Source organism: Ammodytes marinus (genome assembly GCF_949987685.1).
Source record: "Ammodytes marinus genome assembly, chromosome: 16".
NCBI lineage: Eukaryota > Metazoa > Chordata > Actinopteri > Uranoscopiformes > Ammodytidae > Ammodytes > Ammodytes marinus.
The window spans coordinates 19,546,023-19,558,371 of NC_137220.1; the positions used below are offsets into that span (position 1 = coordinate 19,546,023).

A 12,349-nucleotide genomic window follows, 5' to 3' on the forward strand; every position below is an offset into this window, starting at 1 on the left:
ACGATGTTGTCTGTTGTGTTTGAGTGTGCACAGACAAAACAGAGATGGAGCCCAAAAAACTGCATTTAAGGTCACCGTTTACATTAAGTGTATTTTATAATTTTCATATTAAATCATAGGTTAGTCTAGAACGCTTCATTTTGTGTGGATGTTTAAACCATGTACCAAAATGAAAGGTTGAGTCAGCGATTCTGTAGAATGCTTGTCAAAATCTATGTTGTCAAAGTCAGTGAATATCTCTAAACGGTCTGCCACCTGTCTGTACTGTGTGTGCACTGAAAAAAATAGGGTGTTAATACACAGCCTAGGCTCTGCAAACTGGTATGTGAACAAGGGGCAAGCAAAGGGTCTCAGACCGTCCCACTGTAGCTAGCAACATGCCCGTTTACAGAGCCTAGGCTGTAAACTAGCGGATCGTGAGGAGATATTCACTGATTTTGACAAAAGGTGATAAGACAACAAGCATTTCCCAGATTCACTGACTCCATCTTTTTAATAAAATAATGAAAAACATAATTAGTATTTGACTCCCACCACCAGCTGCTAGTCAACATCGACAGCTCGGGCAAGTGGATAACACTGATGTTATTTATTCAACTCTGATGCTGAATGTTTGCTCCCTCAAGCCAGATGAATACTGAAAAATATTGTGTCAAGGAGCTCCAAAAATGTATTGTGTTGAAAACACTGCACAAGCATCAATGACACACAGTATGAATAATGATGACACAATAAGGTCATCAGCACACACCATGTGTTAAAGCAAGCTAACCTACTCCTCTCAAAACATTCAGTCACCTCTCCAAACCGCCGTCCACAACATAACAGAACAGGATTTTTCAGTATGCACTTAAAAGCCTGAGTGAAACCTTTCTGGCTCAAACCATCATGTCTGTCTTCAATTATGAGCTCAACAAAACAAAAATCCTCAAAAACATGCTGTCTTTACCCAGAGGACTCTGGATTGTAGATTGTTTGAGACCCCCCCTCCCCCCGAAATACATCTCTTTGTTTTATGGTTTGGTTGTATACAGAGCAACCTCTTACCAAAGTCACATAGGCTTATGTTGCAAGAAAGACCGGAGGCAAGAGAATAAAGGCCAATTTCAGAAGTATTGTTCTTCGCTTGCAATCGTGACAGAGTTGAAAAGTGTTTTAGGATAGGTCCCAAAACAACGGCATGCTATCACTGCTGTGTGCGTGTGAGCAAAATCACAGAAATGTACATGTAAGTCCTGGGCACAGCTTCTGCAATGTAAGGGTATTGAGTGGATATCAGTACTTCACTGTAGGATCTGTATAGAAGAGTCTCATGTGACAAAACAAAGATCAAGTAGAGAGCCGCAAGTACAAAACATGGAACAGTTATGGTAGAGTCACCACCAAAACAATATTTTGGCACTAAGGGACTGTATGAGAGTTATTAGAATTATTAGGAAGAAAAGCTTGTCCAATTTTTTTTTCTTGCTATTGTTTCCTCACTCCTGATTTTTTATAATAAAAAAGTAGTTATAAGTGATGGCTTTATTGTGCACAATGACGGAGTCATAAGGGCATGTATAGCCCTAAGAAATCATTTCCCTGATGTTGAGTCAGGATCAAATGGTAGCTCATAGGAAAATTATGTCAAAAACACAAAAAACACTGTGGATATTAGTGATTAAATATTATCTCTACAGAGAGTCGTACACACTTTGGCAAACAGTTTAAAAGGTTCTATATACCATTATACAGTACGTTCGCCCCTAATATTGGGCTGAGCTTTGTTTGTAGCGTTTTATTAAGAAACTTATTGACAAGAATATTTATCATTTTGTTGTTGGCCATACATTTGATAATTGCTAATAGAAAATGACGTACAAGTTGTTGGCTTTGTGAAAATAATTTTTCCAGGGAATTATTGTGGTTCAAATGAATTTATGCCGTCTTAAAACGCTTTGTCTCTTTGAGTATATAATGAAATTAGATAGACCAATTCAGTATTGTTTTATTATGTAGGGCCAAGTTAAAATAAATATTGAAACTCCATAGGAGGACCATGCCTGTGCCTGTTTAATGTAAGGCATGCCTCTCCTACCCCAATCATTTCCAAATAATCCCTGAGGCATGGCAGTACAAAGCCAAAGTACTAAAAAATACGAGACAATTTCCTCTCAAATATGAAAACTGATATAATAAAATATAATACGAGACAAAATAAATCTGATGAATAATGAGAAAAGTAAATTAATTTGATTATTTGTTTCAGTTGTTGGAGCTTTGCACATTGAAGTGACAAGATCTTCTAATGGAACCTGGACACAAAATGGCAATACACTGAATCTAAAAATTAAAATGTATGCTTCGGAAATGTTAACAGGTATTGCAAAATATAGCTGATTTGTAGATTGTTGGCTATTTTTAAGTCAAAAGTATTTTCATGTGTATAAAACTTTAACCAAAAAAACGAAGGTATTTAGCCTTTTCAAACATCAGCCCATCTTTGTTAACATGAACTGGAGAATATAACTCGTCTCTATGCTGTGATGTCGCACACACGCAAATCTTGAGCAACTTCACTGTGACTGATTTGTGAGAAAATAACAAAGTTTGCCTGAATCCCTGTGAGTGACAATGGATCCTGTCACAGTTTCCACAAAGCCCATCTCCAGTGTTCTGGTGCTGGTTTAAGTCTGTTAGTCTCCAGAGGAGGCTGTCACGCGAGCCCTAATAGTTTCTCAGTCAGTTGCATTGATATCGTTAGATACTCTCTTAATTAGAAAAACACACACGTTTCTGCTTATTATTTAATTTTTTTGTTGATTTAAACTGATTGTCTTATTATATTTTTGCTTCAGGGTCACTGCTTTCACTAAACTCCGTTGATCGAAACCATGGGAATTTTCCACCGCAGTGCCCCTGAGCTTTAATCAACCCCGGACATGTTCTAGAGGACTGAGACTTGTCAGTCCATCTGACTGGCATGGTGACCTTTCACACTTATCCTGAACCTCTCCTAAGCTACAACACACCTGTTCCCTGTTAACCAACACACCAAATATCCGCATACTTTCTGATCTTATTCTTACTTTCTTCTAATGCGTTAACTTCTATTTCCATCTAACCTTTATAACATGCAATTTGTAGTGTTGGGTTCAGGTCTTGGTCTTATTTAGACTATTTGGACAGCACATCTGAAGGTTGTTGTAATGTTGTTTACAGGTTGATGTGAACCCCTGGGAGAATGGCTGATACCTCTGTAATCACTAATGAGGATCCAAACAAACAACCCACAACAAGAGCAAGATGCTTATAATCACATTTATTATTTTTCATTTTTGTTTTTCCTCTAATTCACTGAAATGTTTCAGACAAGAAGTTTTTTTTTAATGTTTACAAATGGATGTGGGTGAATTTGTTTGTCATGCTTAAATTCCTCCCCAAAAGAGATATTTCTCATTGTCTGCAGTGTCAAAGCCTGAAGACCTGAGGAGGACTCAGTGCCACAATAACTATTTGCATGGATAACTATTGGCCACAACACATTAAATATTGTTGATATATGAATTGACCACCAAAACAAATACATCCCTCCCTTCCTGCTCTTTCAAAGGCTCCGCCCCCAGACGCTGCTTGCCTTGGCAACAGTAGTCAATAATACCTTTATATGTCCATGAATAATACCTGTCCAATAGAATTGTTGTTTGTAAAGTCTCAAACACTGCCAGTCCCCTGGCGTTGGCACACATTAATGGGCCGGAGAATGACATGTAGGGTGGAAAGCAACGGGAGGGTATAGAATGAAATAACCAAAATTCCACAGGATGAGTGAGAATACCTATGACCTCATGCTTTACAGTAATTCCTCTCTCCCGCCACACGGGTTGCTGTCTTGGAACTGAAATGGGACCCAGATGTTGAGCAGGCCTGGCATGGCCCAACCTGGCAACCAAGGGGAGGCACATTTAACGTCAGCAGAAACAGTGTCAATGGTCCCAGGCAGCCACATGGACAACGACCAGTCCAGCAACGAGAGACTGTCAGTCTGCATCACTAAAAGCATCTCGTGATTCAAATCATCAATTCTAAACTATAGGAGAAAGCTAATGTCAGATGTGGCGTGGCTCTGAATAACGGACCGTGGTCAATGTGGTGTCCTTTTACTGAAAGGGTCTGGTTTAATACTAAGCATGTTTTTTCTCTCTCCGAGCTGCTTTCATGAAAGTGGCTTGTGGTTGAAATAAAACATTTTAAAAAGCAGTTCTTCTCAAAACACTTGACGTGATTTGACGTGTCTAGACTAGTGATTCCTGACCAAGAGTGAGATTATTGAATAAAAATCAGCTGTATAGATAAGTTTAAATAATTAGCAATTAGTAGCAATTAAGCAGTTTGAATAGTTAGCTAAAAGTAAGGGATAAATGGTTGAGAGATAGTAAGCAAAAAAGCACCAGGTTAATTGTCAATATAGATAGCTTAAAGTAGAATACAAACTATTGAAATGTTTGGCTAATGTTAGCTAAAAGTGATGGAGAAACAGTTGAAATAGCTTGGTCTATTGATTAACTTTATGGAATTGTGTGTGTTATTGAACTGAACTTTGATAATTCAATTGTATGAGAACAATATTTTAACAATATCAACTCTGATATATTGAGCAGTTTAAAACAACTTATTTCAAACCACTCTAAAATTAACAATGAACACTTTTGAAACATGAAGATGAAGGGCCGTTGGATAACGTCCGACAGAGGCGTTATGAACCACTGGTCCAGACTCATTAAACAATGTAAATGTAGTTTTGTTTTGATTTGAACCTACAAATGCCCCCTTGCATTTGTGATTTGAAATCTCCATGCTTATCACTAAACCTGCTCTGTTCTTTAAAAATGTGTGAGTGTGGATTTATATTCTGCTCTCTATTTTTAAAGCTGTTGGAGAGAGTACCAGTATGTGCTTCACAGACTGGGAGTGGAGCCAGTAGGCAATTGATACAATCATATCCTAATTCAGTTCACTGTGGGTGGCAAAAATGTCAGCTCATCCTAATAAAAATGTGTGTATAGGTTTAATGAATGCTAAAATACTTTGAGCAGAGCACAAAACAAAATGCTCTCTTCGAGGACGGCTAGACACTAACTTTGTGATCGGATAAGATTCATAGATTTTTATCCCCACGATACAGACGACGTATTGAAAGTCTCTCTTTTAAAATTTTCTTTCACATCAAATACAAATCTAAAGCCAGATAAACCCCTGCCAAGTGTAAGAACCGACATGTGAAGGTAAACGTTTACCCTCAAAGCATCTCCACAGTGTAGAGAAACAGCACTGATTGAACCTCCAGCTGACTCGCCGCCATTATGAAGCAGAGCATCGCATGGCAGGATGACAAGAAAAACAAAGTTGAAATTGGACGAACGTGCAAAATTACACATATGAGTGACTACGAGGCCACCATTTTCAACTTGCCTCAAAAACACACTTGGCAAGCAGAGATTTCCCACAGTTCCCTTCACAGCCCATCAGTCAGGCGGGGGTCTGACTGTCAGGGGTCAGTGCTACGCTGAACATGGAGAGAATATGAAGCAGCTGCCTAGGACGGGAGAGCCTTACTCGCCACTGTGTGTGTGCGTGTATGTGTGTGTGTGTGTCGGTGTGTTGCTCAACCTTATTCCTACATTTACGTGAATGATTATAGGTTGTGCTCAACCTTCATCATGCCTTTTATGTATTAAACCAGTAGAGCTTTTCATATGCAGTGGTTCGGTTTAAAAACATTTCTGTTGGGAAAATTGAATATGAAGTCCTTATTCTTGGCAACGATAGACTTACAATATTAATAGTTTCATAACATTAAAAAATTAACATCAAGAAAACAACTAATATTCATATCACCTACAATAGCCTACAGCACGACCCTGGTCCCAGACATGTAAAATTGGCCTCCCACCCTTTTTGTATTTCTTTGTAGTTGTGCGGCGTCTCTTTCTGTCGGGTTGTTTTGCATCTCATTTTGTGTCTCTTTGTGGCCAAATTGCATTTCTTTGTTGTCATTTGTGTCCCTTTGTGTTTCTTTTAAGGCATTTTCTGTCACTTTGTATTCATTTGGTGTCCCTTTATTGTTATTTTGCAGCTGTTTGTTGTTATTTTGCATATCTTTGTAGTGGTTTTGCGTCTCTTGGCGTTTATTTGTGGTCATTTTACATCAGTTTGTTGTCTTTTTGCATCTCTTCATAATCATTGTGCGTCTCTTTGTTGTTGTTTTTTGCCTCTTTGTTGACATTTTACATCCCTCTGTTCAACATTCCAACAAGGAGTGTTAAAAGGCACTTTAAAACAGAGGTTGTGTTGCTGGGCCTCCTGGCTCCATCCATCCTGCTGGATACTAACAAGCCAACTACTTGTGATCTTCTGACTGTGGTGGGCGGCCAATCAGATTCCATGGTAGAGCCACATGCCACCCATTGCCACCCCTTGTGGCCCCCGGGCCTTGTTTTGTAGACAAATTTCCAAGTCATGCAACTCTGCAATAGGAATGTGAAAGCTATACTGTTGCCAACATCGATGCCTCTTGACAAAATTATAGCAACCCTGCATGCAAAGTCATGGGAAATGGACTTTGTCTCACTTCCTTGATGCCTGCCGCCTGGCGAGTGAAACCAACTACTGGGCCACAACCACACCTCTTTTTCTCCTTCTTTTCACCGCATGTGATTGTCTTACAGCATGGGAGGAGGAATCCAGACAGATCATTCGCACCATCCACTGTGCATGCCCACTGCCAGACCATATGGACCCCACCGCTCAATTGAAATAACCCCTCCCCATGGGTCTTCTTTCATGCATAGGTGTCAGGCCACCCTTATTATTTCCTCCTTGGAGGACATGCTCAGTCTGGCTTTTCTGCATGTTTTATCTGATGACATCGACCACACAAAAAGCAACATGGTGAAAGGGAGTGAAAGGGAGGGAGGGTCTCTCACAGACAGGGAGATGGATGCCACAAGTGACACTCCTTTTGTTTTAGTAAAATACACTGAGATGCTGGCTTAGCAAAGGCCAAAAGGGAACAACTTGTTCACTTGTTCCGTTTGATTGAGCGAGCCATGCATGGCACTGTCGTATAGGCCTACTTGTTACTTTTCCAGGTTTGTTTCACTGTTCAGGGGTCTTGAGCTGTTGATAGAAGCCTCCCCATGCTCTGTTGAAAATAAGCATCACAGCAAATACACTCGCTCGCCCTCTGCTAGAATAAAAACTCAGATCTGGCTTCAAATGACCTCGCGCTTTGTCTGCCTCTCTGAATAGTTTGCTGGCTCCAAAGTGGCAGTTTATACTCTACGTGCCAAAAATGTCAATAAAACCGCCTTAATCACCCATCCGATCCGTAATAGCACCTGCTTATGGAAACACAACACGCCCCTGCAGTCTATCTCGGCAGCAGCAAGGTTTCCTTCCTATTAGACCACTACTACAGTCGGAAACGCAGGTCAAAGCACAATTACGCATTCGGACAGGCGCACTTTGTTTTTTCAAATGCCTTCCTGCCCATTCTTTTCTTCGGAATGTTGATTTAATAAAAATCTGTGCATTCACGTATGTTTTCACCGGACAGAATACATAGTGTCTATAACTGTGGAAACAACATTTACTTTTTAATCATTATTTTATTATTATTATTTTATCTTGGCTTAAACGACGAGCATGGCACTATCCTTGTTGGAAACATCAGTCGGATACATGGGGTGCATTAAAGTCTCTTTATAAAAGGTTTTTCCGATTTTAATAATTCTAACATTTAATAAAAAAGGTTAGGCTACAAAACTAAATGACCTAATTGAACTATTTGTAGAACCTATTTTCAATTCATTTTAAATTATATTTAATCTATTTACATTAAGATAATTTATTTAATGGGAATGCAATTTTCCCCGTGCTTCCATGTGTTAGGGCAGTAGATTGGTTTGGACATATAAAGCGCTGTAATTATACCAGCAGAGACGGATCGATTTTCGAGTAATTAAGTATTAAGTCGTCAATCAATTTAAGTAAGTTTAAATGTTTAATTTAATTGTACGCCTCATTTAACATTTTGCTACTGGGATTTTTAGCTCGATGCCTTCTTCTCCCCATCTGCCTCAGTTGGAATTTATTTTGCCAAAACCAAATTAATTATTACCTTGTTTATGATCACCGCCAAGCAGAAATAATTCTTCAGAACAAAATCAAGAACATCGTGTTTTACAAGATAATTATATCTGCATTTCATTCCCAGTTTGAAAAAAGAGTAAATTTCACTATAACGAATAAACACCAGGCTGGTGCGTAATGATGCGCGTAACGGCAGAACACAGTGATCACCAGCAATTACATATTTTCAACACCCCCTTTAACATGAATTGAACAATATAATTGAGTCAAAACAGATAATTTAATCTAAAATAATTCTACAGGGAATAACAAAGTAAGGGGGTGACTTACCGACACACTCGTTGGCCTCTCTGGCCGTGGCGCGCTGCCATGGCCGGTCGTAGTGGAAAGGTTTGCACCTGTCGCACTCTGGTCCCGCCGTGTTGTGTTTGCACTCGCAGACCAGATTCCCCTCTCGGTCTTTAACGCACTTCGAAGCGTGTCCGTTGCACTTGCACCGTCCTCCGACCTGCAGGTCCGACACGGCGTAAAAGTAGGAGTCGCGGGCCAGCTCCGAGTCGTCCTCGTTCTCGTCTCCGAAAGTGTGGAGCCGGCTGAAGCTCACCTTGATGTCGGTGGCCGTCACCCAGTCCTGCAGCACCGGCGAGTTGTCGAAGTCGTGCGCGGACGGTCTGCCGTCCAGGGTGCTGAAGGCGATGAGTCCACCTGTCAGAGGGTGCATGTCTGTGTGCGAGTCCGTGCAGATGGCCTCTTGCTCGTTCTGCTTGGTAATTGCTGCCTTGTTTTGCCTGTTGTACATTTTCTTGCACTGAGTGGAATAATACTGAAACGGCACCCAGGACTTGCCGTAGTCCATGGACTTGTAGATCGCCATCGACTCGGGTCTAGGTGAGCAAAACTGCAGGCTCACGTAGGTGACCTCAAACTTTTTGCCGAGTGACAAGGTGAGGGTGACATTCTGCGGAAACTGCATGTAGTTTTCAGACTGCCAGCAGGTGAGGTTGTGCGGGTTGTTGAGGTCCGTCAGATACGCAGGTGGATGGGACTTCTTGGGGTCCCCGGCGTCGCACGTGTGACAGTCCCTCGCCCTGTCCTCTCTCTTCTCGGTCACCACGCAGTACCTGGCGGTGGGGCTGCCGCAGGTGCTGGACACGCGCACGTCCTTCCCGAAAGCGGAGTTGACGAAGTCGGGGATGCATCTCCGCGAGTTCCCGTTCTCGTCGTAGCACGGGTCCGGAGGGGAAGACTGTGCGGCGAACATGCTCAGCCCGTATCCTCCAAAGACGCCCTCGGTCAGCGCAGAAACTGTCACCAAGGTGACCCAAACCTCCAAAACCCTTTGCATTGTAATCCTTTGCACCGCAGGGACCGTTGCGCTGAAATGCAAAGGCAAACACCATCAATTAATAACACTGGAATGAATTATAATGAGTCAAGACACGCGTAAAACAGTTAGAATAAATGATGCTCGGATGGAGAAATGGACAAGTTGGATGCACCAGCGCAGCATGTAAGATACTAAATGTGTATGAAATATCCTTACGAGGAAAAGAAAAGTCCACCCAGGACACTACCTCCAAATAAACTGTTCAGTCGGAAACTCCTAGGAATTTGGAGAGCGACCTATACCCGTTTATGCACGAAAAACTACTGCTATAGACTGTTTCAGCTGTTTCCCCCACCCTCTCTCTCTCTCTTAGAAATCCCGATATAAAAATAAGAGATGGCAAAAGCCCAGCTGGCTGAGTCTGCCTCTGTCTGTCCACTCAGTCACACCTCTGCCCACCTCTATCTCTTGCTGTCCCATTCGCCCGCTGTTATAATAAGGAAACGGGGGTCCACTCATTCACAGGGGAGAGAGGTTGGTGCCTTCAGAGTCACTGCGGAGGGAGAGCGAGCGGCGACATCTTCCGGTAGATTATTTACAGTGCATATTAGAAAAGACATGAGCTGAGTCCCTTTCACTGGGCCATGATAGAGGAATATAAGTGCTATCTTGAGATTCAATTATTTATTTTGCAGATTCCTTTTCATCTTTCATTTTACAATATCTCCTAGGATAAATAGTGCCTTACCACATTTTTGTTTACAACATCAAACTACTTAAATTCCACATTTAATAAGGAACACTGCAGGTGAATTTTCCAGTTGATAAATTGCATTAAAACAATTCTTTTTTTGTATAACAATTTTCAGAAATATTTGAATACATATGCAAATTTGGGAGTATCTCACTAATTATGCTTACATTTAGATCAATAAACAAAATCTGGATGTTGGAAACATTTTGGGTCTTTAGTTGTAATATTAATGGTAAAGATTAATAGTTCATATATGCCTATCTTGTGTATCTGTCTCTCAGACTCTAGGTCAGCCTTGGAGCCTGTTAGGAGACACTTAGGTCAGTTGTATAGATAAAGTCTCATCTCCTTAGACTCCAGAATGTTATGGTTCACTGTGTTCAGCTCTGAACCAAAACATTGGTACGCTTGGTGCCCGAGCCGGGGAGGTGTTAGAGATAGCGCAAGGTTAATACACAGAATTGAAGTGCAAGTCACGAGAGTTGCAGTCCGGTTCTCCTTGGCCAAGTCTGTAATAAATATTGCTTCATAATTCATCCAAGTCTCCTGAAATATTCTTCCACCTGAGTTGACCTCCAACCTTAAAAAAACTTCCTTCACAACCAGTGCCTGAAAAAACAATGCTTTTGCCTGAAGTGTCTCGCCTTAGGCATAACAATAGTAAAACGATATCTCTTCTCTGTAGATACATACATTTGATGATAAACATTAACAGTCTGCACCATCAGATTCAGATAAGGCCTTGTGTTCTATCTAAGCAATAGTATCACATTAATGACATCTGTCATATAAAAGGCTCCTCCTCTGATATTAGTGGATTTAAAAAAAAAGTAAACCCACCCCAACATGAACCCTCAGTCAGCCAGTTCCTGTTTTGCAGCGCATGCTCTCCAGACTCTGCAGTTGGAGGGTCTGCTTGTTAAATAAGCACCAACACAGGAGGAGGATGTGGCCTCTGTATTGTTACTCTCCGCTGGTGGGTCTCTCAGCTGTGGTGGCTGATCTGGGATGATCTGACGACTGATAAGGTAAGACTTATTTCTCTCGCTTCTGCTTTTCTTCTTAATTTTTCATCTCTATTTTGTGTGTGTTTTTTAGTTTTTTTTTACACAATCTACACTGCTACAGCATGTTTCACGTGTCTGCATGTGTCCCCTTGCATGTCTCAGATTGGTCACTGGTGCCATTTTTATATATTTTGAAAATTTCACTCTCTCTAGATCTTACTTACTTACTTACTGCCCTTTATGCCTAGTGGCATGTAGGGCAGCAACAAAGGATCATCTAGATCTCTCTAGATCTAGAAGGGAACAAGCTGCTGTTACACAACTTATCAGATCAAACTGCAAAGTGAGCTCAAGCTCTATACATTTCCTGTTCCCTTTCTCTTAAAGGCTGCTGAAAGATATAAGCGCATTCTGAATTACACAGCACTATGTTTGGTATTCTATTGATTAATGTGGTGCTGAAGAAACTAAGTCTCGCCTTATATTCTTTGCTCTATTGAAAGATAAAGTGGGCGCTCCGGTGGCGTAGTGGATAAAGCGCGTAGCATATTGGCTCCGGCCTTCGTTGCAGTGGTCACAGGTTCGAGTCCGATCCGTGGACCTTTACTGCAGGTCATCCCCCTCTCTCTCTGTCTCCCCATTTCAACTCTGTACTGTCAAATAAAGCTTGAAAATGCAAAAAAAAATAAAAAAAGAAAGATAGAGTGATGAGTATAATAAAGTTTATAGGTGGTAAATTTAGATAAGTGGAGACTAGATTCCTTATTCATCCTGAGTTCCAAAATCTTGTGTGTAAATCTACTGTGGCGGTAACAGTCACGTTTGCATGGCAGTGCTGGACAATATAGTCTAGAAAACATACAATGGGCTAACACACCTGCTTCCTCAGTAGACAATTGATGGATGGGCTGGATATGCCAAGTCCAGAGCTGCTGCACATACAACATGCTTGTCTCCATGGCAAAATATGCTGTGGGAGCATGTAATCATTATGTGCTTTGCAGTTTGAATTAATGATAACAATTAATACATGGCTAAGATTCATGGTTAAATAGTTACCTATAAATAGCTTATTGTAATTATAAATAAACGGTTTGTATACAGTTTGCGGAAAGAGAATTGGATTAA

At 41.0% G+C, this 12,349-nt stretch overlaps 1 protein-coding gene across 1 annotated transcript in view; it reads right to left on the reverse strand.

Annotated features, from left to right (window-relative positions):
* ntn1b (netrin 1b) overlaps window positions 1-9,773 on the reverse strand; it is a 42,274-nt gene extending 32,501 nt beyond the window's left edge. The window contains exons 1-2 of the mRNA XM_080043514.1: window positions 9,677-9,773; window positions 8,464-9,509 (exon numbers count right to left, since the gene is read on the reverse strand). Of these exons, the coding sequence (XP_079899640.1) occupies window positions 8,464-9,478 (1,015 nt within the window). The 5' untranslated portion in view covers window positions 9,479-9,509; window positions 9,677-9,773. The remainder of the gene's footprint in view (window positions 1-8,463; window positions 9,510-9,676) is intronic.
* Between the last annotated feature and the right edge of the window lie 2,576 nt (window positions 9,774-12,349).